We start from the raw sequence: 27,422 nt of genomic DNA, 5'->3' as shown, positions 1-27,422 counted from the left end.
AAGCACACGAGGGTGGGGGGTGAGGGCGGGTCAGCGCCAAGCAGCCGGGTCAGCTCGGAGGCCTGAAGGGGAAGGGAGGGGGAGGGGAGCTTAAGGGCTGGGGGAGGGGGAGGGCTCATCCATTTCTCCCTTGACAGGTGGTTTGTGTCTCTGATTGGCCAGCGCTGCCAGGCTCACACCTCCCTCCCCCAACTCTCTGGAATGTATAATTATCTGCGCGGGGGTGGGGGTGGTGTGTGAATGTGGGGGGGAGCAGTCACGTGGTTTTAAAACTACCACCCCACAGGCCCCCCACCTGTATGCTGCTTTGGGGACCCCCCACTGAAGGCCTTAAAGTGCAAGATCCCAAATTCCGGGGTAGTCAAGACTTCTAGGTCTGACGCCCCCGTCTCCAGATGTGTGTGTGGGGAGGGGGTGTCAAACCTCAAGGTTCTGAGAAGGGACACCCCAGAGGTGTCAGAGACCGCAGCGGTGGGGGAGGGCCGGAGCTGGAGCCGGAGGGAAAGGGAGGGGAAAGAAGAGGGAGGGGAGGGGAGGGGGCTGCCCGCGGGGGGTTGGGTCATTGTCTTTTAGAATTTGGGAGCCTTTGAAAAGCCGTGGGCCCTCCCACCGCTATTGTGCTGGGGAAGATGTAGCAGCCTCTTCTCCGAGCCACCCCTTTGCCTCCGGACTTCTCTGGGGCCAGCAGCGGCCGGACCAGAGGCCCGGGCCGCAGGCTCAGTCGACTACCATGGGCTCTGTGTCAAACCAGCAGTTCGCAGGTTCGAGCTTGGGACGTGTTGGGGACACCTTAGGCTGCAGGGGCGCCCAGGAGCCACATAAAAGGGAGGTGGGAAAGTGTCCCCAGGCTGGCCGAAGGACCCCAAGTCCAGGCAGCCTCTTGCTTCAGGGGGCCATCCCTGGACTAAGGAACCCTGGTGTCCCAGCAGTGTGCAGTCCGAGGCTAGGGGGATGCGGGGGGAAAGAGACGAGGCGGGGACTGTCTGGCTGTCTGTCCCCGAGCAGCATGTTGTGGGAAGAAGAGCAAAACTTTGGGGCACCACTGGCCTCAGTGTAAGCTTGGGGAGCGCGGAAGGCGGCCAGGACAGGTCGTTTCTCGCTGGCTGCTTGGTAGCTGCAGCCTCCTGGGTGACCACCCGCGCGGGCTGGACACTGGGGTCTCCAGGGGTCTCCTTGCCGGGTCTCTGAGAGGGCCCTCCAATTCCGTGGTCCCCCAGCTGAGCGCCCTCCCAATCTCCAGGTGGCTGCGCCAAGGCGCCGGAGGAGTCGCAGGAGGACGCGGCTGGGGCGGCAGAGGAGCCCCAGCTGCTGCACGGTGCCGGCATCTGTAAGTGGTTCAACGTGCGCATGGGGTTCGGCTTCCTGTCCATGACCGCCCGCGCCGGGGTCGCGCTCGACCCCCCAGTGGATGTCTTTGTGCACCAGGTGAGACCAATTCTGGTAACTTTGCCGGGGGAAGGAGATGTTGGCGCGCATATCCTAGGGTAGGCGGGCAGACTCCGTAATTGGATTGAGGGAGATAAGGGCCCTCATTGTGCGTTCCCATCTTTGCCATGGCACCCCAGTACTGAGTCCCTGGTAATTCCAACAGGACGAGAGTGCAGGGCAGAGCCGATTATCAGCACCCCCGACCCCTTCCGGGAACCCCTCTGGCTTACCACGTGTCTTTTACCTCTTTACCCTGGGAAGGGGCCAGGGGGCAGGGAGGTGACCCCATGTGGCAGAAACTAAGGTTGTATTGTGCTTGCCGGTGGGGGGAGGGCGAGCAGGCTGGTCAGGGAAGCACATGCCTGGCCAGAGCAGGGCCCTGAGTGCCCAGCGCCTTTCACTAACGTGTGAATGGAGCTCCCTGGGTGAGTGAGAGGGAGGAAACCCTGCTCCAGGACCCAATGATGGTAAAGCTTAGAAATCAACCAGGTCTCCTCACCCAGGTAGTCACCCAAAACTCAAGCCTTGGGACCTGGGTGGGTTTGGCAGATTCTTGAAGGATCTATTTGGTGACTTGAAAGCTCCTCCGGAGGACCCATCTCAGGCACACAACACAGTTCACCGGCTGTCCAGTTTGGTGGCTTTTGCTGTCCAGTTCCTACCAGGAAGGAAAATCTAAGGAGCCCAGGCCTTAGATTCCTGGACCAGGCTGGGAGGGAGTTAGGTTGCAACCCCAAGTTCTCAGTTAAAGCAAGGCAACCCAGTGGGGGTGAAATTCAGTGTCGCAGGGCAGCGGGTGGAGGGAGGCTAGCCTCTGGACCTATTCTCGGCTTGGCATTTATGGCCCCAGACAGCCGTTGATTGCTGTCCTAACATTCTTGGCCTCAAACAAGGAGTCAGAGACTTAACATTTCCCTCCTCCCTGGCCTCCCCTTCCTCTCACCCCATCCTGAATATCTTAGAAGCATTCCGGTGGTCCTGGGACACCAGCCACCCCTAACAACCATGTAAAGGAAGTTGCTGCCTGTGTCCCTTCCCGCTTTGGAGCTTGGGGCTGGACATGGGAAGAAGAAATTGCTAATCCCAGGTCCAGGAGGTTGACACCCAGGCCGGGCAGGGAGGGGTTACTTCGGGGAGGTTGGCTTTAGGAGCTGTGGGGGAGGGGAAAGGAGGATGTGAGGATTAAGAGTTGGAGCCTGAGGGATGGTATTCTGGAGGGGGAGGGGTGGAGAAGGGAGATGCTGGGTGGACTAGTTGGAGGCAGCAGGGAAGTCTCCAAGCACAGCTCTCAGCAACAACATGGTGGGGAGGAACAAGGGAGATGGGGACCCGCCAGTAAATGTTGGCAACTTGGGGTCACTGGGATACTGGAACATCTGCCAGGAGGGCCTGCAGCAGGATGCTTAGCTAGCCTCTTGCTGCACCCTGTTCCTCCCCCACCCTTACTCCCATTAGACATGTAGTTCTGGCTGGTGGCTTTGCCCCCTCCCTGTCTCATTTACATATGTGAATGATAACCCACAGGAAGTAATTGTGGGAGAAAGAAGGGAATTGGCCTCTTTAGATCTATTAAATCACTTTATTACAGGAACCAGCTTTGAATGGCCCTCCTCAGCGGGGTGGCCAGCTCCCCCACTCTCCCATTTATCTGATCACAAAGAGATTAAAATCTCTCCTGGTCTGGAGATGGACTGGACAGCTTCCCCAATTTGGGGAGGCTTGGAATAAAGGAGTCAGACCCAACATCTTGCCTTCCTTCTAAAGGCTGCTAAATAGGGAGGGGCTGAGGGGAACGTAACCCCTCATCATCTAGGATTCCTTGGTGCTATCCAAATCCCAAGGAAGATTTTCCTGAGCAAATGGATCCACACCTCAGCCCACTTAAACAGGATCGAAAGCAACTGGGAGTCTATTGGATGGCATAGAGGAAAGCAGGGACCTTCAGATTTGGGGAGTAGAGCCCACACCAAGCTCTTTCAGATGGGTTAGCTGGGAGATAATCTGGACTTTGGGGTTTTGGAATGTCCAGGGGTATTCCACAGTTGAATAAGTTATCAAGAGGGAGTTGAGCTGGGATAAGGAATCAAGAATTTGTCTACCACCACCACCACCCTCTCCTCCCCACCCCAAACACTCACAGAGGACTGGTGGAAATTTCCTGAGCCTTACCTGGCAGCTCTGTCTTTACGATAAGCATGTGGCTAGAGCTTGGGTTGATTCTCAAACCCTAGCGTAGCAGGAAGTTAGACTAGTGATTCCAGTCCCTGTGCTTGAGAAATCTGAAATGTCTCTCTGGAAATCTAATGTAGATGCAAGATGATCCTTAAAAATTGTCCTGGAGAAGAAAGTATTCCCAAAGTGGAGAGAGGGTAAGACATTCTCTTTAACAAGAAAACCTCTCCTACTTTGGCTGCTGGTGGCGAGCACCCTGGAGTTGGGGTGCGCATGGTGAGAAGAATAATTGTCCTTAGAAAACACTGCCAAGGGAGGGGATCAGGGAGTCCCTTTCTAAGGAGAGAGGAAGGGGGAAAAGCAATTTAACATTTCCTTTTCCCTTCCAAGGTTGGGCCTATTTGGTTCCCAAAACACTGTTCTCTACTCCCTCATGAACACTTTATGCCGCCACAGGAGTGTGAAAGAAAACCTACCCTTAGCCTTTAAAAAAAAAAAAAACCAGACAGCAAAGAGATTTCTCAAACCCTTTTACACAGCCACAAGTCTTTGGATCTAGAACTCTCTGCCTGTCCCTGGGGTGTAGGGGAATTTAAGAATCTTAATAATGGCAGGTGGCCAGCCCTTAAATCAAGGTTTCTCAACCTCAGCACTACTGACATTTTGAGCAGGATAATTTCTCGTTCTGGGCATCCTCCATTTGTGACAACCAAAATTGTCTCTAGACATTGCCAAATGCCCCCTGGGAGGCAAAAATCATCCCCGGTTGAGAAACACAATTATACAGGGAAAGCTGGAGCAAGAGACAGCTAAATTATCTCCTGTTTTCCTGAAATTCACCAAGAATTCTGAACTCTCCATGGCCATTTTAGGCTTCACTCATGCTTCCTACGGCTCAACTTCCAAACCCCCAAGACTTGTAGAAATCTGAAAATGAGAAAAAGGTTCCCTGCTTTCTCCCGCAGCTCCTCAGAACTCAAATATGTTTAAAATGGCTTTCTGGCTAAAATGCTGTATTAGAAGGCTTGGAGGCAAAAGAAGAGCCCAAATTTGACCCAGGGACCGAGTTTGGGTTAGGAGACAAAGTTTTCAATACCGAGAAACTGTTGAAACTGCCGAGGCCACGTGGCTTGCTTTTTCTGAAAAGGATGATTGCCAGAGGTGAGAGCCACCTCAGGCAATGTCTAGACTATTAGGACTCCCGGGGTTTGGGGGAGGGGAGAAGGTAAACGGATCTTTCTCACCTGGTTTACAACCTTCCTGGTGCCCCTGCTTACTCACCTCATGTCTAGTTAGTGATGTACTTGTTATCCTCTCCCCTAACCTGTAAGCTCTTTGAAGAGAGGGACTAGCTGTCTGGTTAGTTTTCTAGTACACACTTGGTGGGCTGAAGAAATGAATACGAAGGAGTAAAGGGTTCCTGAAGAATCAGGAGTACGCTGACAGTTTGGGGTCTTTCTCAGCAGAGGTCTTCTCCAGAGAAAGACTGGAGATAGGGAGGGAATGTAACTGATAGCTGCTCTTTCTGGATGGTGTCTAGAATAAGACCTGGCACTCAGTAGATCTACCATGAAAGTTTGTGGCAGAAACGTCAACATTGAGCCCCAGATAGGATCCTCTTGTTTTCATTCATGGACTGGAAGCCACAGGTTTGGTGGACATTCATTAGTTATTTCATTTCCAACTTAATAGGAAAAATCTGATTTTTTTTTTTAAGTGGATCACTTTGATTTTTAGAAAGTTGGTAGAGAAGTACATGGGTTAGTTTGAGCATTATGAGATCTTCTTGGGTCCTTCTCTTTCTGGGGAGACATGCTTTCTAGACAATGTCCCGAGAAAAGGCTATGCCACCATCCTGCGCAAAACTTCCAATATGAGAAACTTCTACCTTATAGTTGGTGGCACTTTACTGCCTGCCCCATAAGTGGCTTTCAGTGACTTTACGCAGGGCAAGGTCCTGTCTCCAACATTCCTAATCAAACTAGCACAGTCCCTACTGGAATTCCCTGTTTTGGGGGAAAACTGCCCTAGGCAAAACCTCCACCCCTCCCTTCTTCCTGCAGGCATGAATAACAATTACTATCTATGTTAAGTCTGTCTGGGAGGTCAGAGGAGGTGGGGGAGGAGAAGGAGAAAACTGTCAAGAATAGTCCGCAATTAGTACAGACTAACTTTAAATTATCTCAGCTTGGAATTACTTAATTCAGACAGAAAACCAAAGTCCAAGGAGAGTGAATGGCTTTTGTCAACAGTAGAGCACAACTGGGTTTCTGGCTCAAAACTCCAGGATCCTATGTTTCGCACTCCTTGATTGGGTAGGGGCTGTGTGTGAAGTAAGCCCTCCATCTTTATAGGGAACCACCCTGGGCTGGGTCCTCATTAGAGTTCACTCCCCTTGAAACTCCTTCCTGAGGACAGAGGGGAAGGCTCCTGCCCTAAGGAGGTTGGGGGATAAATTTAGGTGAAGTCCTCTTTACAGTTCAGAACCACGCAGCGCCTTCCTTCTGCTCTATGCTCCCTCTGGCTCCCTTTGTACAGACAGGCTGATGAGCAGCACCATCTGGTGGAGAACTCCAAGCAGGAGCTGGTGGTCCTGGCTGTGTCAGAGCAGAGGTGATGTGGGGGTTGTCTGCCTGCAGACTTTGGTTCTGGACAGATCTCTTTATCCCATCCTCCTTGACACACACATCGAATAAATGGCTTCTGGGAGAACTGGTTGGTTTCCTAGCCCTACCAAACCCTACCTTCAGGAATGAAGCCCAGCACAGACTGTGAGGACACCTCAGGACTAAGTCATTAAAATTACTTTCATCTGCTTTTTACCTTTTAAATATGGCTATCAGGAAGTTTTAAAATATATATATGCAACTTGTGTTATGTTGCATAACCCTAGCCATAGGGTCAGGCTAGTTGCAATCAGCCCCTGTGCCTCTCACTGAATTTGGGCAAAGTGCTTAACCCCTCTGTCTCCATGACCTCAGCTTTAACACGGGGTCATAAGAAGGACTACCCCACCGGCTTGGTGTGAGGCTTAAATGCGTTACAACGTGTAAAGTGCTTAGAACATTGCTTAGCCTACAGTAAGCATCAATAAATAGTAGTAATTTTGGATAGCAGAGATCTTAGTTTAATCCACAAATGTTTGTGCACAGCTAGGCACCTAGAAATGAGGGTAGAGACATGCATTAGATAGTCTTGAGCTAAAATGGCCGTTGGTGTTGCAGAAAAGCCAGGAATCCCAACTTTGATCCCTGGGTCCCAACCAAGAGTCCTGAAATTCTGACTCTGGGTTCTTTCCTGTAGAAAGGAGTGATGTGACTAAAACGGGCAAGGTTAGAGCTGGACGGGGCCTGGTTGTCATTAAGTCTGATCCCCTGCTTTTACAAATGATTCAAGAATTAGGGCTAGGACCGGCCCCGTGGCTTAGCGGTTAAGTGCGCGCGCTCCGCTGCTGGCGGCCTGGGTTCGGATCCCGGGCGCGCATCAATGCACCGCTTCTCCGGCCATGCTGAGGCCGTGTCCCACATACAGCAACTAGAAGGCTGTGCAACTATTGCATACAACTATCTACTGGGGCTTTGGGGGGGAGGGGAAGAATTAGGGCTAGTCCAGCTTCATAGAGCAGTTGAAGGAAACTCAGGTTGCTGTGTGCTTTTTACTCCACTACATTGCCTGAGTGACCCTAAGGTCCCTTCTATCTCTAAATTTACAGAACCATAAGTTGATGCTGGGGGAAGTTTAGAGTAGGCAGCGGTTAGGTATTTAGGGAACAGAAGGCCTAAGGCCTTCCAGGCCATCCAAAAAAAACCTGCCTCTTGCAACTTTTCTGTCTGATTAAATGCCATCTTCCCCTACACAGTGGGCTGACACCCTCCTACCTTGAACAAGTTGGGAAAGGAAGATGGGAGGCCTGCCTCCCCTACTCATCTTTAGAATAATTTATCTGAGTAAATAATCCTAATTCAGTTTCCTGTGTAAAGGATTTGACTGAAGGCCCCCGAGTGGATAGGGGCCCGTGTAGTTCCATCCCCTGAAGGGTGGGATGGCGGGTCGAAGAGAAGGAAAGATGGCTGCTGGCGGTGACTTTGGAAGACCCAGCAAGCTTGACTGGGGAAGAAAGGTGTCTCTGTATCCATTTCTCTCACCGTGACCATAACCTCAACGTGGAGAGGAAGGAAGGAACTGATGAATGTGGTGAATGGGGGTGGGGGGTGAGTCAGGGGGGAATCTGCAGCCTCTGGAACTCCAGGAATCTGACCACCAGAACCAACCAGTGTCAACTCTTTGTTTCCTGGGGCTGGGCTCTATTGGGGGAGCTCAAGCCTTGCCCCTCCCCCCAAGGCCTTTTCTTTTTTGGAGGGGATGGGGAGAGGGGCGGGCCCTGTTTTGTGTGTGGTTAGGGGTGGGGTGGGGGTGGGAGCAAGAATTTCAGGCTCCTTTCTGATGCAGGCCCTGTGAGGCCAGCTCAGTGGGGTTGCACGGTGATTACTTATCTGATAAGAGAGGAATTCAAACTATGTGTTTTAGAAAGGAGCGGGAGGTGGGGCGGAGCAGGGAGCCACCCCTGGAGACCACCAGTCTGAATCTCAGACCGGTTTTGGTGAGGTGCCTGCAAGGTTTTTTTTTTTTACTCTTTGAAAGTCTTAAACAGACCTCAAATCCTCCAATGATGGAGTGGGTGACCTGAGAAGACTGGTCAATTTCATACAGTCCCCATTTATATCATCCTGTCCTCACAGTAAGTATATGAGGTGTAGCTGGAGGAGAGTGCAACCCTCGGTAAGCTGGAGTGCAGAGAGGGGATTTTTTCTGAGTTTCCACAGCTAGTTAGTAATAAAAACCAGAGTGAAAATTTCAAGTCTCTTGACACTTGGTCCTCACTGTTATCCCGCCCTGATCCAGTCTGAAGAGGTTGATGATAATTGCCACTCACTGAAGATTTATATGTTAACTACTTTTCATGCATAAAACCTCACGGCAGCACCATAAAATTAGTATTGACTCCGTTTAGCAGGTTAGCACAGAAAGAAGGGAACAGGCCCTCCAACTCCAAACACTTGTTCTTAATGACTTATGTGCTGGATCCCAGTGAGAACTGGGAGTGTCCCAGCCTAAGAGCCAACTAGGCAAATGGGAGGAGCTGGGATTACCCGGGTCAAGAATGCTCTTGGTCTAGCTTCTCCAGCACCTCCTGACTCACTGGCTTGTCCCAGCTCAGTAAGAGACAAGTCAAATCTCAACTTCAAATTCAGGGTAGTTACTGAGCAACAGGGGAAGGGAAAGGGCGTTTCACCTTTTTCTTCAGTGTTTTTATTTCCTGCTTTAATGCTCTACCCCCTCCCTCACAGCAACATTAGAGGGGAAGGGGGGTCAGCACGTCCCTGGCTGTTCCTGTGGGAATAAAAAGTGAAAGGACCCCCAACCTTTGGAATATTCTGTGATGGAAGTGGTAGACGAAAGCTACAGGTAAAAATAACGTGAAATATTTATTGAGCACATATGCTTGATATTTCCATGCCTGCATAATCTTCATTGGAGCCTTAGGCAGATAGTTTAGTGTTATCCCATTCTCTGAAGGATCTGAGGCCCAGAGGTGAATGATTGACCAAGGTCACACAGCCAGAAATTGGAAGAACCAGCATTTCATGAACCTAAGCCTGGGCTCTTAACCAATTACCTCAACGGGAGGTTTGTCTTAAGCAATACCATCTAAATTAAAACAAAAATGCAAATGATTGAGGAATTGGGTATCCCATTTGGCGAAAGAGCATGCTTCACCTAAGTCACAGTTTGAAATATCCCCCCCCCCCAGCATAAAATAATGCTGCTTACTTGTGTTTGTTTGAGCCAGGACTAGGTGCACAGTGATCTCTTAAGCTTCTCTGAACCCCATTTTCTATGATGACTGCACCTTGTTGACATTTGACACACTCTTGGGATGTTTCACTATAATGGAGGAAGCCATAATGAAGTCTATTCTGGGTAGGGTCTGGGAGAAGCTTTCACTTCCACTAATGTGTTGCTGTCGATGCAGCAAGTGGCAAGGTGGAATGGGCTGTGAGCTTCAAATCAGGAACCCTGGGTTCTTCTGACCCTGGTTTTGCCACTCAACTAGCTTTGTCAATAACTCCCTTTTTTTTTTTTTTTTTTTTGAAGACTGCTGGGCTCTTTGCAAGTGTCAATATTTTTAAATTTTGGTAAGAACATAACAGTGTTTTAATGGGATTGTTCCACCCATTCTTCTAAATCTTTTTTCTTTAACAATATTATCTGGTCATCTTTCCAAGTCAAATAATTAAAATCTACTTCCTTGTTCATGAATTCATCCAAAAATGTGCTAGGCATTATTTAGGTGTCAAAATGCAAAAGTGAACAAAACAAGGACTTTACGTTGTTTTTCATGGCTGCATGGTAGATTTTTTTAACCAATGCGATATTGAACAAATGTGTCACGCTAAGTCCTCCTGGAAATTACCTACTTATATTCTGTTCAGTGATTCTTTTTTCTTACTGATTTATAGTAGCTTTTTGTAGTTTTATCAGTCTAATTATCTGTCTTGACTTTTTTAAGGTTTGTTTTTTTTTCTTAGTATTTAAATATTTAATTCTGCCGGGATGTATTTTGCATACAGATGATAGAAAGTGTAGAATTTTGGCTCATTTCCAAACGGATAGCTAACTTTCTCAACAGTATTTATTCAATTATTTTCCTCACCTGCTGATGACTCTATATATACTTGGACGTCCTAATGGACTTTCCCTTATAATCTATTGATCGTCTGCTTGAGTCATACTCTTTTTCCATCAACTTTCAGCAACATTATTTTGATATAATTTCAAACTTGGAAAAAGGTTACAAGGATACCATATAACCTTTACCCAGATGCACAGATTCTTAACATTTTGTCCCATTTGCTTATCATTCTTTTTCTTTGTACAGATACCTTCTTTTTTTCTTCTTAACCAAAAGTTGCAGACATAAAGCACCTTTATCTCTAAGTATTTCAGTATTTTCTAAAATAGGGTCATTCTCTTACACAATCTCAGTACAATGATTAAAATCAGGGAATTTAACCTTGATACATTTGTCTACATTCCATATGCAAATTTTGTCAATTGTCCTAATATTTTTTCCTGTTCCAAGATCCAGTCCAGGATCATGCATTGCATTTAATTGTTCAGTTTCTTTACTTCTTCAGGCTTTGTCTTTCATGACCTTGACATTTTATATTTGATTTCTTATAAATGCTATGTTTAAGAATTTTCCTTCTGTTCTATTTTACTTAGAACTGTAAATGAGAATAGCTGCCAAAAAATGTTATGGTATCTGTTAACATAATGATCTTTGTTAATGTCATGTAGATTTCTTGTTCTTAATTGACTCCTGAGTCACAGTTTCTTTACTGATAAAATGGATGTGTTATCATACTTGTTCTTCCTACTTGACAGGAATATGTGTATGCAGTTTTTTGTTTGTTTTTGGTGTAACAATGGTGTGATAATAATGTTAAAATCTACCATGTTTCCCTTCCCCAGAGTAAGCTGCACATGGAGGGCTTCCGGAGCCTGAAGGAGGGTGAGGCAGTGGAGTTCACTTTTAAGAAGTCTGCCAAGGGCCTGGAATCTATCCGAGTCACTGGCCCTGGTGGGGTCTTCTGTATTGGGAGTGAGAGGCGGCCCAAAGGGAAGAACTTGCAGAAGCGCAGATCAAAGGGAGACAGGTATGGATTGGGAGGCAGCTTATGTGGGTTGTTAGGGACATGCTGAAGGTGGGGCGAGCTCTCCCAATCTTGCCCCTTTCTAGGACCAGGTTACCAAAGATGAAATGAAGTCTGTGGTCCCTGGCAACATCTGGTGGTGGGGTACCTGCCGTGGATGTGGGAGACAAGGAGAGGGCAGTATGTGAGCAGGTCACTCGAGATGACCTAGCCTTCTACTTGAAACAAGTAATTTGCTCTGTGAGCTCTAGCCTCGATTAACTGGGGACAGAGATACAAACCTCACATGATTATTTTAGAACTAAAGGAGACCATGGATGTGAAAGTGTAAGTGGTCAGGACAAGATGGTGCATCTGTACCTGTTGCTTCTTCAGGTCTCCAAATGGCTGGTTTCTTTCATCTTAGCTTTGTGCTCAAACAGATCATATTGTCTGACTCCTTTGATTTCTTCTATATGTTTAATGAATGACAAGTACAGTTTTTTAAGGGTATGGTAAAGTCTTAACCTATCCCCCAAATTGCAGTTCCCAGTTGGGGTCTGTGATTTTTATTGGTATCTTGGTGTTTTCAAGTCGACCTGAATCTGAAGCTATCATCTAGACAATTAAAGATTTATAAAGGACTTAGAGATATCTAGTCATACTCCTCCTTTTATAAGTGGGGAAATTGGTCTTCAGGAAGGGAAGTGAGTTTAGAACAACCTAGACCAGAGGCCAGGTGTTCTCACTCAGAGGAAGGCTTCCGATCTCTTCTCACTTTCTCTCAACTTGACCTTTTTGCTCTGACCTAGGTGCTACAACTGTGGAGGTTTAGACCATCATGCCAAGGAATGTAAGCTGCCACCCCAGCCTAAGAAGTGCCACTTCTGCCAAAGCATCAGCCATATGGTGGCCTCATGTCCGCTGAAGGCCCAGCAAGCCCCCGGCTCACAGGGAAAGCCAGCCTACTTTCGGGAGGAAGAAGAAGAGATCCATAGCCCTGCCCTGCTCCCGGAGGCCCAGAATTGAGCCACAGTGTGCGGTGGCTATGCTTTTGCGATCAGGAAGTTTCGAGGAGCAGACATCAATCGGCAGAGCGGAGAAGGTGGGGACAGGGTGGGTAGACGGCAGCTGGCACTGCCATGTATCTCAGGCCGGAGTTCACAGCATCACCCTCTCTTCCCTCTTGGTGGGAGGAAGGGGTGAGGCAAAGGAACTCCAACCATGCTCTATCCAAAGGCACACGGGGGCTTGGGGGAGGGGCAGCCCTCCCAGCATGCTTTATCTGAGTCTCTATCCCCAAAATCTCAAGCTTTTGAAAGTGGCCTGAACAGAGAAGTTGTTTTCCTTTTAAAGAAGGATATGTAACAATATTTCCCACGGCAGAGTGAAAAGATTAAGCATGAGACCAGACTGGACCCAAACCCACAAGCCACTAGATTCTATTGGGAGGGATTCTCTCAGGGGTAAGGCAGGGTTTTTCCACATCTTTTCTCCTCATAACCCACTCTTGGGATAGGGTGCTGAGAGCTATCCCAAGCAGTGGGTTGTGACGACAGGCAAAAGAGGTGGTTGGGGGAACAGCTGCAGACCCGCTGCTCCTAAATTTACTCCCACCCCATTCTGGGCCAATACAATTTTATTTATTTGCTCCCTTGGGTAACTGCATCTTGGGTCCCACTTTCTCCAGGATGCCAACTGCACTAGCTGTGTGCGAATGACGTATCTTGTGCATTTAACTTTTTTTTTCTTAATATAAATATTCTGGTTTTGTATTTTTGTGTATTTTAATCTAAGGCCCTCATTCCTGCACTGTGTTCTCAGGTACATGAGCAATCTCAGGGATAAGTCAGCAGCAGCTCCAGGTCTGCACAGCAGGAATAGTTTTTGTTGTATCACCAGGGAGAACAACTATTTGGAGTGCACAGCCTATTGAACTACCTCATTTTTGCCAATTAGAGCTGGCTTTTCTGCCATAGTGTCCTCTTGAAACCCCTCCACCGTCAACATTTCGTGGGAGACTAGGTTTTAACTGGGTTGCCCCATGACTTGATCTCCTACTGGAAGACTGGAAATTGGTCTGAAGAAGAAGAGGTGATGCAGAGAGGTTAGGAGAGGCTGGGCCAGGGGAAAGGCCCAGCGGTGAAGCCAAGGTTAGGTGAGAGCTGTCCATACAAGTGATAAAGAATTCCTGTTCCAGACCTCTAATCCCAGGGCACAGGACTTGGTTTACATACCAGATCCATCCTTCACTGGATTGGGCTAGGCCTACCATGCACAACAGGATGTATGTGTTTTTGTAAATAATGTGAGTTGGTAAGGATAGGTTCTAAGAACAATACCTCTGTACCCATCTTGAGCCGCCCAGGGATGGATATTCGAAGCAAGGACAAAATCCTTAACCTTTAACAATTCTGGGCTTTTCCTCCTTGGCTTCCACAGAGACCACAAGTGATGGCTTCTTTGTGGTGCTTGGAGCCAGTGTCCTGCCCTGCTGCACCAGTGATAGTATTGTGGTAGCTAAAGGAGAAAACGGGGTTTCGTTTACATGCTGTGAGATCACCGCAAACCTACCTCACTGTTGAAACGGGGCAAATGCAATAGACCACATTGGGTGATGTGTGTCTGATCTGGGTTCTAGTCTCCCCCAATTGCTGGCCCCCTCTAGTTATTGTATTTGTCTGGGCTTTGTAGGTCTTCACGAGTAGCTGATTTGGTGATTGCTAGGTGGCCTCGTTTTGTGTAAATATAATGTGTTGGTCTTCTCCGTGTTCATTTGGGGTTTTATTGTTTACAAACTTCTTTTTGTATTGAGAAAAATAGCCAAAGCATCTTTGACAAAAGGTTCTGCACCAGGCAAAAGGATCTGAAATGTAAGCTTGGGGACCCTTCTTCTTGAAGGGGGGGGGGGGGGGCTTGAACCATCCTTTCTTTTGCGTTTCCCTTCTCCTATATCCTATTTGGGACCAGATCTTCTGTCCTAAAAACTTGATTCCTACCCTACCCCTTCCTCTACTCCCCCATCTCCCTAAGAAAAAAGCCCACACACCTACACATTTAATTTGTGGGGTGTCTCCACAACTCTTAAATGATTTGTGCAAAAATCCTGAAGAAGCTAAGAACCCTCCATCCCTTGTTCCCAGTCTTCTAAGTCAGGACCATTCCTTGATGTGATTCATGCCAAACACTTAGATTGCTGTGTTTGGATGGATCAAACCTACTTTAATCTCTAATCCTAGGGTAAAGAGAAGCAATGAGGGGACCTTCCATGTAGAAAGTGGGGTCGGGAGACCAAAGAAGGGAAGGTGGATGTATATCCAAGCCACTCAGGAAACTTTTATGCAGGTGCAAGAAACTTATGTCAAAGTGGCCACAAGATTGTTTAATAGGAGACGGACGAATGTAACTCCATGTTTACTGCTAGAAACCAAAGCTTTGTGTGAAATCTTGAATTTATGGGTTGGGAGGTAGGGTAGGAAAGCATGTACCTGTCTGTTCTTTCCCTGATCCCTCGCCCTCATTCCTGAACTGCAGGAGACGGAGCCCCCTTGGGCTTTGGCAACCCTGTCACTGGGGAGTGTTTATTTGATGGTTGATTTTGCTGTGCCGGGTACTTCTTTGCCATTTGCTATCATTTTGTAACACACATGCTGACCTTTTTTCCTTCCCTTCTGTTTTCTCTGAGAAAATACAATGAATAAATAAAGACTTATTCATACTGAAACTGTCATCTCTTTGTTAGATATTTAGGGTGCTTTTCTCCTCCCATAATTCCCACCTTCTTGGATTGTGACTCCGAAGTCAGAAGAACCATTAAGTACTCTGTCCAGCCATTTTGTGAGGAATGAATCTTGAAAGTCCTCTTAGCACCTCATTACAGTGAATTTTTGTTTCTAGTTAAGGCCTCTTGTCCTTTCCTTGGAAGCTGCCACATTCAAAAGGGGATTAGGGGTTTGGCATGCATAAGAATGGGGTTGCCTGTGCCACTGGCTGGGATGAAAGGATGGGGCCATGGCTTGGGGCATGAGACCCTAATAATACTTTGTCCCCTGCTCCTCAAAGCCCTTTACAAATCTTAATTAATTAACCCACTGCAGCACCCTAAGGAGGAAATAGGTGGAAATGGAGGCCAGAGGAGATACCCTAAGTATAAACACTCGTTAACATTTTATTCGAGTCCAAGTTTGGTAGCCTTCTAATGAACATTGTATTTTTAAACATCTAGCTCCCCCTAAGGGAAGGAGAATTTAAAAAGGAAAAATTTTTTGATTGGAGGTATACCAACTATTACACAAAGTGCAGCGAAACATTAGCAGAACAAGGGTAAGAAGTTTCGCACATACTCTCCAGGGACTTTGTACCAAAAATCAAAGCTGACCATGGAAGCTACTAAAAGTATCCAACTACTACTACTGGGCTTCAGTAAATAGTCTTCCTGCAAAAGTGAAGTAATCACTTAGGCCAAAACTTACTTCCCAGTATGAGAAGCAGGAAGGATGGAAAAGCTTAAGACTATTCATGGGTGGGTTACTCATCTCTAGGCTTCCTTTGATCATGCCACTCTGTTCAAAGTAGCCCTTTCATCAGAAAGAGTGGAAGAAGACATAATGAATTGGAGGTTATCAGTGCAATATATCTCGACTTGTTTACTTGATGAAACTGCAATCCAAAGTGAGAAAATACAAGAAGGTTCTTTGAAAATTGTGAAGTCTTTCTTTTTTTTCCCCCTTTTTTAATTTTGAGAAAATTGAACTCCCGATTTCTTTTGTGAGTCAGTGCCTCAAATTCCTGCAATAGTTTTCCCTAAAGGTTTGGTACAGAGCTAATGCTCTTGATTTTTCTATCAGGGTTAATTGATGGCCTTTCTGTTCTTTTAGAAGTCATTCTTAGAGCAGAGCTCTTTTTGGCCTTAACCCTGTTTTGAGTTTCTTTGGGTGGGTCCTGAGTATCTGCAAATCCTAAAATCTGAGAGCCTTAAATCAGCACAAAATGGATTGATATTAAGTGCGTCTGTGAGACTGACTAGTGCTAGGACCTTCCCAAACGATTAAATCCACTGAATAAGACAGTAAACAGTAAAAATAGGATTTTTAAGACTTGTACCAAGGTCCCAAAGCCCAGTTCTGCGGCCTTTCGGCGGGCAGGACGCTGCCTTACCCCATTTCTCAGCGGTCCTAAACTGCCACCTGCAGCTGAGAAGCCCTTGCATTTCTGCGGTGGGCATCCCCGAATTCTCGCTCAGTAGAGTAGCCGGCCTGAGGCCTTCCAATCTGTGGGTCTACACAACCCTCCGCTCCCCGAGGCGGTCTCGACCCCGCCTTCCCCAGCCGGGTCCCCAGCACGTGGCCTGGAGCGAGGCAGCCCACCCCACTCGGTGACGTGAGCCCTACTCTCCCTCCGCCCCCTCTCCCCGCCCCCGTGAGCTTGCTAACTGCGATCCGTACAGCTCGCGCCGCTCCTGCCCGGAGTCCGCAGGCGCAGGCCAGGGCCCCGCCCATTGGGTGCCGAGAGGGGGCTTGTCCCAGCGCCCAACGATGACGTGTTCTTCCAGCGCCACGTCGTGAGGAAGTGTCGACTTACTGGAACGGTTGGGAGGCGTACGGCGGAGCCGAGCAGCTTCTGGGTTCAAGCGGTGAATGAGAGGAGAGCGAGGTGACTGGGCGAGGAGGCAGCTATGGAAGAGACAAAGGGGACAGTGAAGAGACAAGTGAGGGAATAAATAATTGGGAGACTACTGAGGTAGAAGGTAACATGCGACAACTGAAGGGGTTAGTGACGGGGAACGCAGAGAGGGGGAAACGGCCTGGGGGAGATGGAGAAGGAAGAAGTTGGGAAAGATCAGGATGTCGGCACTATGATGTGGCAGGAAGCAGACTTAGATGTTCAGAAAACGTCAGTACAGATAAGGAGGAAAAGGGGATGGGAGCAAGGTCCACCAAGCGAGGAGAACCTCTGCACCCGAGGTCCCCTTGGCTTATAAACTGGGTAATGAAGGATTAAAGGCTTTGACCAGTGTCTTTGGAGTCTAACGCTGGCTGCTCTCCATAGTCTACAGGTCAGCCATAGCTGTTTGCAAGCCTTGGTGACTTCTTATTCTCTTTCTTGTTTATCCAAGGTTACCTAGCTGGTGTCACCTTGTTCTGGGTTCATCTTCTGCCAGGGCAATAACTATGTCATGGATCAAAGAAGGAGAGCTGTCACTTTGGGAGCGGTTCTGTGCCAACATCATAAAGGTGAGCAGTGGCCCACAGCACCAGTTAGCCTTCTGGTCAGTTGAGTAATCCTGTATCAAAACCTAAATCCATGATGTTGAGTGGAATTTAGCAGTGGAACCAACGAGTCTTAGATCTGCAAGGTAACTTCCAGGTCTACATTTCTGGCAGATTATTGTCCTAATTTCAAACTTTCAGGAAGCCCAGGACCTCCCAGTATCATTGGGCAGCATAGACTGTTAGGTCTTCCTTGTAGAGAACTGGAATTTGTTCCCAGGAACTTTGATTTATTATCCCTAGTACTGTCCTCTATATTTAGGTAGAATAACTAATCTTTCCTTGATGTGGCTGTAGAAACATAATGCTTAAGAGTTTAGGCTCTGAAAGCAGACAAACATAAATGAGAGTCCTGTTCTATCATTTATTAACCACGTGACTTTTTATGGTTGTTTGAGGATTAAATGAAACATACATAGAAACACTTGTATCTAGCAGTTCTTAATTAATGCTATTACTGGGGCTCTTTTCAGCCATTTGAAGACTACAGTCATTCTATTTACTACACCTCCTTGGCTTCCCCAAATCTTCCCTCAGCTTTTTCTCTAGGAATCACGGTAATGTTATATCCTCTGCATATGATAGGTTTGAGATTGAAGCCAGTTGGCTTGGTTTTGTTTTTCAACCACAGGCTGTCAAGCAGTGAACTGATGAGTCAGCAAGCCTTATACCCCCCCCCCCCCACACACACACACACAAATGCCAAGTGATCTTAGGCCAGGAGATGGAAAGTAGCTCCTCAGTGAACTACTGCAGTCATGTGTTAGGAAGAACAGGCTGCATGACTGGACTGGAATTTTTTTTTAAAGGATACATGTGGGGTACAAAAGCAGAAAATGTTGGAGAGGTATGGGGGAAGCAGTCAATGAAGAGCCCCTCCAGTGAGGGAGATTAGGCTAAGGAGTGAATTTTTGCTGTGGTAGACAACAAAAGGCTACTCTAAACCAGACAAGAAGTTTTGTTTGGCCCCAAAAATGTCCTTTTTGTTTGCTTTGAAATGGCTCCTGACATTTAAATTTTTATAAAAATCTTGATGCTTGGCTTCTCTTATATAATTAGAAGATCTAACAACATTGGACCCCCATTTCTGTGTGGCAGCAATTGGATAGAGCTGAGAAGTGGATTCCTCTTATGTGGAGGATGCCCTCTCTGTTTGACCACCCCCGACACTATCTTTCCTATGCCTCCCAGCTGGAGACTAATAAAACCAACGTGGCAGTTAAGAGCATATGCTTAAAAGATGAACTCTGAAAGCACACAGACCTCAGTTTGAATCTCTACTTGGCTTCTTAGCTGTGTGACTTGTGCAAGACACTTGACCTCTCTGAGCCTCCATTTTTTCACCTATAAAATGAAGTTAATAGTATTTACTTTATAGGTTTGTATGAAAAAAAAACTAAGATGAAGTATAAAAAGTCTAACATAGTACTTGGCATGTAGTAAGTGCTCAATAAACATATAAATAAAGATAAATAAAAGTGCTTAATACTCATGTATTGAGCTAAAAGCACAAAATATCCAAGTCTCTTCCTCAGGGCTTTTATCGTATAGCTCAAGCCTATCAGCTTGGGGTGTAGTATCCCCCTCTATCCCTGAAGAGTGTGTGATGTGTTCATCATTTGCCTCCTTACTTCACAGGCAGGCCCGATGCCCAAACATATTGCGTTTATAATGGATGGGAACCGTCGCTATGCCAAGAAGTGCCAAGTGGAGCGGCAGGAGGGCCACTCACAGGGCTTCAACAAGCTGGCTGAGGTGGGTGTGGGTGGCAGAACCCAAGGTGAACAGTCTGTGGAGAATTGGATTATAGCTAGAAAACCAGGCCCTGAGTTTGCTGTGGTTTGAGAGCATTTTTTAGAGTTGTTTGTTTTATTTTGCTAGCCATAGGTCTCACATCAGCATTAACAAAAAATTAAATCATCCAGTGAATCATCACAAAATAAGAACAAAATTGCCTCCTCTTACCACCTTAATAAATCAACAGTTTATATTTTTCTGTGCCTCGTCCCAGTCCTTGTAATATGTTCTAACATGACTTAACATTTATAAAATTATATCTACAGCTTTGATAACCTTATTTTTTCTTGACATTTTGGCAAGTATTTTTCTAGGTTGATATATAGCCTTTATAACTAAATGGTTTAATGACTGTGGAATATTTTATCATGAAGATCTGACATAATTTGTTTAGCTTCTCCACTGTTATTGGACATTATAAATAGTACTGTTTTAGAATAAATTCTAAGAAGTGACATTTCTGGAGCAAAGGTAGAATGACTACCTATCCTGGTTTGCCTGAGGCTGAGGGGTTTCTCAGGACACCGGCCTTTTAGTGCTTAAACTGGAAAAAGTGCCAGGCAATCTGGGACGTCAGTCTAAGCAAAGATTACAAACATTTTATGGTTTTAATGCGTATTGCAAATTGGAAAACATTGAATTTAACAATAGGAATGTAATATGTCATTCTTTGTGAAACTAACTGTAAGAAGAATGGAAATATGGTCTCTAGCCCACAGATCTCAGCTTCCTGGCACAAGAACATGGCCTGATGCCAGGGCAGTGATGTTTTTTGCCTTGAGTGAGTGGCTGTGGGGCTCTCTCTAACACTCTGTGGAGGTCTTTAGGTTCGGCCCCCAGCTTCTCTTTGTGACTAAGTAAGTGGCAGTTTTGCCTCGTGCTTAGGAGCTTAAGCTCTGGAGTCACTCAGAACTCATTGGCGCTCCTGCTCTGCCACTTCCTGGCTGTGTGACCAGCAGCAAGTTATACAACTTCCTTTTGCCCCAGTTTCTTTATCTGTAAAATGGGGATGGTGATAATCTCTACCTCAGGAGACTGTGTGAGGATTAAACAAGATGGTATAATAAAAAGCATGTGGCACAGGACCTGGATTAAAGGAATTGCTCAAAAAATGGTAGCTTTTGTTACTAGCACCCACATTGACTGAGGTCAGTGGTGGGTTCCGACTCTGATACGCCAGACAGAGTGGCTGCACTGTAAAGTCTGTAGGGCCTGAGGCTGTTTAAGTGTCAGGTTCTCATTGGTAATTTTCCTAAGGTGGCAGTGAATTGGTTTGTGTGTGTGTCTGTTAAGGGATTAGGAAGGCAGCTCTTCAGCTTTGTTTCGTCAGTTCTGTGTGAACGTCTTCCATCCTCTTGAACCTCCAGGCTCCCTGTCTCAGCACTGTTATTCTCAGCTGCAGTTTGTTCTCCACCGTTAGCAGTACTGGAGTAGAGCAGCCCCAAGGACCGAGTTTAAGGATGAGTTTCACTTTGTTTTCATTAAGGTTTAATTGCATACAGTGAAATGCAGATTTGGGGTTCTGACAGTTGCATTCATCTGTCTAATCCACACTGCTGTCGAGATATAGAACATTTCCATCTCTCCAGAAAGTTCCCTTGTGCCCCTTCCAAAACTCTGACCCACCTCCTCTTCCTCTCTCAGGCAACCACTGTTCTGATTTCTATCAAGATTAGTTTTTGCTGTTGTAGAACTTCATATGATGGATTCATACAGTAGAGTTGTGGATTTTGACACATTTCTTCAACTCTCTGAGTCTCAGTTTTTATTTTTTTATTTTTTTAAATGTCATGATTCCAGATTCTGTGCTATTCTGGGTCTCCCCGGTTTTTTTCCCTCTCATGCTTTGATTTTTTTATTTATTTAATTTTTATCTTTATCAAACTATAGTGCATATATATTTTTTTAACTTTTTTTTTTTGAGAAATTTTTGTTGTACATTATTGTTTATCAGTCACCATATAAGTGTATCCCTCCACCCGTTGTGCCTACCCCTCACCCCCTAGCCCCTGGTAACCACCAAACAGTTCTGTCTGTCGGTTTATCTTCCACATACGACTGAAATCATGCACTGTTTGTCTTTCTCTTTCTGGCTTATTTCACTTAACATAATACCCTCCAGGTCCATCCATGTTGTTGCAAATGGGACGATTTTGTCTTTTTTTATGGCTGAGTAGTATTCCATGGTATATATATACACCACATCTTCTTTATCCATTCATCGAGGGACACTTGGGTTGCTTCCATGTCTTAGCTATAGTGAATAATGCTGCGATGAACATAGGGGTGCAGAAGCCTCTTTGGATTGTGTTTTTTTGTGTGTGTGTGAGGAAGATCAGCTCTGAGCTAACATCCGTGCTAATCCTCCTCTTTTTGCTGTGGAAGACCGGCTCTGAGCTAACATCTATTGCCAATCCTCCTCCTTTTTTTCCCCCCAAAGCCCCAGTAGATAGTTGTATGTCATAGTTACACATCCTTCTAGTTGCTGTATGTGGGACGCAGCCTCAGCATGGCCGGAGAAGTGGTGCATCAGTGCACACCCAGGATCCGAACCTGGGCCGCCAGTAGCAGAGCGCGCACACTTAACCGCTAAGCCACGGGGCCAGCCCGTGGATTGTTGATTTCAGGTTCGTTGGGTAGATACCCAGTAATGAGATAGCTGGATCATAAGGTATTTCTATTTTTAATTTTTTGAGGAATCTCCATGCTGTTTTCCATAGAGCGAGCCTCAGTTTTATCATCCATTAAGTAGACATGAAAACAGTAACGCCATTCTCAAAGAGTTGTTTGAAGAATCAAATGAAATAATGTATGTGAAAACCCTTTGCAGACTTCAGTGCTGCACAGCTGTGCAATTGTTGCTTTTATTCCTATAACTCATCAGCCTTTTAATCTAACAGAATAATGAAGTTATGCTGTGGGTAATAATACCTTGTGTTTTTGTATTGTTCTTTAGGCACTTTGTGAGCGATGGATTTTGATCTCATTTTACATATAAGGAGATTTAGGCCCAGAGAGGCTAAATGATTTGCCTACAGTCACATAGCAAGTACATGATGGAGTCAGGGACTAAAACCTAGATCTTGACTCTCAGTGAAGAGTTCTTCCCAGTAAACCACAATAGCATCAGTAGAGTAGTACTAATCAGGTTCACATTTGTCAGTTTCTTCAGCGGTGGCTTTCTGCTGCTTATTTGGTTCATTGTTCTGACAGAAGCACTGGTGTTGAGCTAGCTTTACCCAGTTTGGGGAGGAGAGAAGTCTGTCTCTCTCCTCCAACACTGAGTCGGGGCTGAGGTACCTCTTATTTCCCTTCCCGCTCTTCCTTGTACCCTAGCTCCTTGCCTTCTCCTCTCTCAGACTCTGCGCTGGTGTTTGAACCTGGGCGTCCTAGAGGTGACGGTCTACGCGTTCAGCATTGAGAACTTCAAACGCTCCAAGAGTGAGGTTGACGGGCTCATGGATCTGGCCCGGCAGAAGTTCAGCCGCTTGATGGAAGAACAGTAAGATGCCGTCAGAGGGGAGAGTGCGATCTTCACCTCCTCCAGCCTTACCCTAACCCTCAACTCTCTTCCCTGAGGCTTACTGAAGGAACTCTAAATGCTTTTAATGTTAGTCAGATCTCTGTTGGCAAATATGGCAAGCTAGTTTCCCTTTTTTTTTTTTTAAAGGGGAGCATTTATTTTGAGGATATAGAGGTATTGCACAGAATTCAAGGACAAGTACAGCCAGCGTCAAACAAAACTGAAACCAGGAGTTGAAATCCATTAGGTAGAGCCCCTTCATACATTTACTGCCTTCTCTCTGCAGACCAGCTTTCTCTGCTTCAAGAGAGCAGCCCAGAATTAACTAAATCCCTTAATTGGCCCACCTTAGAGCAAATTTCTATCTCAGGACCAATAAACTGTGACCAGGGGAGTAGAGAGAGAGAAATGATGAGGAAGTCATTTTCTGTTGTGTAGTCATCCCTAAAAAGTTACTATACTCCTCTGCATATTCTCTTGGAAGGGATGGGAGGATGTGTAAGAGGCCTTTATGGGGAAGAGTCAGTACCATTCTTAGCTGTCACTAAGGTTAAGCTTAACTTAGGGAGCAAAGCCAGAAGGAGACAAAGAAGAAGTTTGATGGAAATTGTTTACTTCAAAGTGTGGAACACTCTCCAGTCAGTACTGCCCAAAAGTCTTCATTACAACCATTCTCTGCCCAGCTCCTCCCCACACCAAGACCAGGAAGATGAGAGAGCAGAGACCCTAGAGCTCCGGTGGAGCTGGGCCTAGAGTGGTTCTGTCCCTGTGTGGTCAGGGTGGTGGGGAGGGTAACCAGGCTTCTGTCTGTCCATATTAGGTTGGTGAGACTCTGGGCCACAGACATTGCTTCCTGGTCCCCAGCAAAGCCCTATGGCTCCAAGTTCACACTTAAGAGGCTGGGGATGGAGGCATGGGTGCACATTGCAGGCGTTCAAATTCTTCTGTAACTCACACTAATCTTACCTTTTTACAGTGCTTATACTATGTGCCAGGCCCTGAGCCTAACATGTATTCTCATTTAATAGTTACATTATCCTGTGAGAAAGATATCTCAGTTGTAGAGAGGAGGAAAATAAAAACCAGAGAAACTTAGGTGTGTATCCTGGGTCACACAGCTATCAGACAGGCAAAGCCAAGGCAGGATCTTTAGGACTACAGAGCTGAGCTGTTGTCTACTACACTGTACTCTAGGAAACAGGGAGTAATCTTACAGTTACTGAAAGATCAAAATGCATGGCAGTAGAGGTGCTATTGAGATTGCTCTCATCAGTCAGTAGTAGAGAAAACGGTCTTATGTTACAAAGTCCTGGACAGAGCAAGAAGAAACCTTAGCAGTGGTTTTCCAACAATGTGCCACAGAACCACAGAGTTCTGAGGAGTGGGCATGCAAAGAACCCAGAGGGAATGGGGTATAGGGTGCTGGTTTGCATTTATCTATTTTATATATTGGGCTTCTGTTTAAGATTTGATTTGAAGAAAGAATTCTTTGGTTGAAAGAAGGTCGGAAAACCACTGGCCGAGTCAGTTTCATCAGTTGGGAAACTAAACCCTATTGAAGAAAAGAGAAAGGCTTGCCCATGGTCGTACAACAAGCTAGTGGCAGTGCCAGGTTGGGAACCCAGATCTCCTGGCTGCTTGCCAGGGCTTTTGCAGTTCTTTCTGTGTAGACTTCACTTCAGTCACGAGCCTGATGTCTGAGAATAAGCACTTTCACCTATTTTATCTCACTCAACACAAGCCAGTGCAGATAGAATGGCAAGGATGGTTATCACCCCCAGGTTACAGGGGGACGAAAACTGAGGCTCAGAAAGACGGAGTGGTTATATAAGGTCAGCTAGTAAGTGGTGGCACTAGGACTTGAATCTAGATATTCTTATTCAAATTTTGCCTTGATTTAAGTATACTTTGTCTATTGTAGCTCCAGCAGGTTCTCAAAAATAAGCGGTTGGTTAGGTCTTGCTTCACCCTTGAAGAAATATGGTTGAGGGTTATAGAGTGGATAGGCTGTGGATATGGCCTTCAGCTCTGGCTCAGAGTTCTCAGGACCTACTGGATACCCCTACCCTACAGTATACTTCTTGTTATTAAGGTCCCAGTTTCCAAACATTAGTTGTTCAGTTTCTCCATAGCATTCTCAGGTGAGAGAAGCTGGTTGGGTAACAGTGAATCCATGCTCACTGTGCAGGGTTTGGGGGTTACTGTATGGAAGCCGTATAATGTCATGATTAAAGGGACAGCTCTGGAACCAGACTCCCTGGGTTCAAATTCTGGCTTTCCGTTCACCAACTGTCTGATCTTGACCAAATTACCTAACCTCCCTGTGCCTCAGTTTCCTCGTCTGTAAAAGGGGAATGATAATGGTGTTTGCCTCAAAGGTTGGTGTAAGGATGGAGTGTGTTGATGCAGGTAAAGTACTTAGACCAATGTCTGGCACTTAGTAAACATATAATTAATGTTACATGTCGCCATTATTATCATATTTCACCAGAAGATACAAAAGTAACCAATAATGTTTATTCATTTGTCAACATGGGACAAACAGCACAGAATACGTAAAATGCAGCTTGCCCACAAGGACCCATGAGGTGGTGAAATGTGTGGTGAAGAGTTTGCGTTCTCAGGTCAGATGGACCTGGGTTTCAGTTCTGACTCAGCACTTATGGCTGTGACCTTGGGCAGTCCCTGTCTGAGCCTCAGTTTCCCCCTGTAGAATGAGGATTGTAGTGAACTCCTTTCAGAGTTGTTGAGGGAATGCAGTGCACTAATACACGTAGAGCAGTGCCTGACACACAGGAAAGCGCTCACAAACTGGTAGTTAAGTGTTATCAGCTCTCCAGCTCAGTAGGTGCTCCGTCTCCTTTCCCCGGCTCAGGGAGAAACTGCAGAAGCATGGGGTATGCATCCGGGTCCTGGGTGATCTGCATTTGTTGCCCTTGGATCTCCAGGAGCTGATTGCACAAGCTGTGCAGGCCACCAAGAATTACAACAAGTAAGTTTTCAAATTTCCTCTTAAGGACCTATATCCATCTTTGACTCCCTGCTAGCTTTAGGGAGACATCCTGGGCCTTCCTTGGTCTGCATTTTGTACAAGAGGCAATGAAGGGGTGGTGTGGGATGCTTAGAGACTTCCTCCAGCTGCAGGGCAGACCAGAGATGGTTCTGCAATACCCTATTATATGTGTGTATAGTCACACATACAGTTTCTCGTCCTCCTTCATGTGCCTACCTCCCCCTGTAAAGAAATATGTGTGTATACACACGCACACACACACACACATACTTTGTTTTGTTTTGTGAGGAAGATCAGCCCTGAGCTAACATCTGCCAATCCTCCTCCTTTTTGCTGAGGAAGACTGGCCCTGGGCTAACATCCATGCCCATCTTCCTCCACTTTATATGGGATGCCGCCACAGCATGGCCTGACAAGCAGTGCGTCGGTGCGCGCCCGGGATCCGAACCGGCGAACCCCGGGCTGCCCTTAATCGCTTGCGCCACCGGGCCAGCCCCTTGTTTTTTTTTTTTTTTTTTTTACTTGACAGGGTATGGAGTGGGAATGAAGCAGGCCTTATCTCTGTCTCTGAAGACAGATCCTTTAAGAAATTCTTTTCTGTCCCACTCCTTTAACCTGAGTAGGATGACCTTGGGAGGTCATGCATCTGCAAAGGAACAGAGTTCAATGGTCCAAACTTCATTTTGTGTGGCTTTGGAATATAATATATGTTTGACAGTAGATGCGTTTTGCATCAAATTTCCTTCCTCTTCTCCTTTGCTCGTGCTAATATCACAGTGGATTCACGTCCTCTGAAAGCTGGTTGGTAGTAGAAGGGGAGAAGGTTAGGAGGGTAATAAGGGTCATTTAGTGTTCATGTTATTACAAAACTAATAACATGTTTATTCCAAGAAAACCTGGAAAACACAAAAAATTGATGATCTCACCTTTCAGAGGTTTCTGTGGTTAACATTTGGTGTGTGTTTGTTCTTCCAGCGAAGGGGTGGGGTGCTCTGTAATCAGTGACGCCGGTCCTTCGTCCCTGTCCTCCTTTGGTACATTATTCTCTTCTCCTCTTCTCAGGTGTTTCCTGAATGTCTGCTTTGCATACACGTCCCGTCACGAGATCAGCAATGCTGTGAGAGAGATGGCCTGGGGAGTGGAGCAAGGCCTGCTGGACCCCAGGTATCCCTAGCTGTTAACGTGGTAACTGATAGGGAAAACAAGCGTGTGCCAAACCATAAAGCCCCTCCTAAGCCATGTACTTGGTCTTGACTTGAAGTCAAATCAGGGATGCATATGGAAAGATTTGGCGGGATGATCCCCCACGCTTAGAGCTTAGGATTGGCTTATTATAGCCTGCTTCAGAATTTCTCTGAAGAAATTCACCGCACACCAAGAAGCCCCAAGAAAACAGCATAGCAGGTAGCAAGGCTGTGGCATTCAATAAAAAATGATGTCCTCCTGGCCCTGTGGCATGTTTTTCCAAGAATGATTTTTCAAGACTGCAGCTTGTTGGGGGTATAGTCCTTTAGGTCTCTCAT

The 27,422-nt window shown here is 46.3% G+C and overlaps 2 protein-coding genes across 5 annotated transcripts in view; both read left to right on the top strand.

Moving 5' to 3' along the window:
* The first annotated feature begins 596 nt into the window (after positions 1–596).
* Positions 597–15,021, top strand: LIN28A (lin-28 RNA binding posttranscriptional regulator A). The gene is made up of 4 exons (XM_004425777.3): positions 597–761; positions 1,241–1,425; positions 11,137–11,321; positions 12,110–15,021. The coding sequence occupies exons 1-4, from the start codon at positions 731–733 to the stop codon at positions 12,324–12,326; spliced, it is 618 nt and encodes a 205-aa protein (XP_004425834.1). The 5' UTR covers positions 597–730; the 3' UTR covers positions 12,327–15,021.
* A 1,765-nt stretch (positions 15,022–16,786) lies between these two features.
* Positions 16,787–27,422, top strand: part of DHDDS (dehydrodolichyl diphosphate synthase subunit) — a 29,700-nt gene continuing 19,064 nt past the window's right edge. For 2 of the 4 annotated variants that reach the window (XM_014784007.2, XM_087446508.1), the window contains exons 1-6: positions 16,796–16,949; positions 17,413–17,530; positions 19,205–19,321; positions 22,723–22,865; positions 25,762–25,878; positions 26,962–27,063. In XM_014784007.2, the coding sequence (XP_014639493.2) occupies positions 17,468–17,530; positions 19,205–19,321; positions 22,723–22,865; positions 25,762–25,878; positions 26,962–27,063 (542 nt within the window). In that variant the 5' untranslated portion in view covers positions 16,796–16,949; positions 17,413–17,467. Of the gene's footprint in view, positions 17,044–17,412; positions 17,531–19,204; positions 19,322–22,722; positions 22,866–25,761; positions 25,879–26,961; positions 27,064–27,422 lie in introns of all 4 variants that reach the window. The other 2 variants (XM_087446507.1, XM_014784006.2) reach the window with 2 other exon arrangements.

Source organism: Ceratotherium simum, chromosome 22 (genome assembly GCF_057802395.1).
Source record: "Ceratotherium simum simum isolate JZ-2026a chromosome 22, ASM5780239v1, whole genome shotgun sequence".
NCBI classification, from domain to species: Eukaryota; Metazoa; Chordata; class Mammalia; order Perissodactyla; family Rhinocerotidae; genus Ceratotherium; species Ceratotherium simum.
This window is presented reverse-complemented; position numbering and strand designations above follow the sequence as displayed.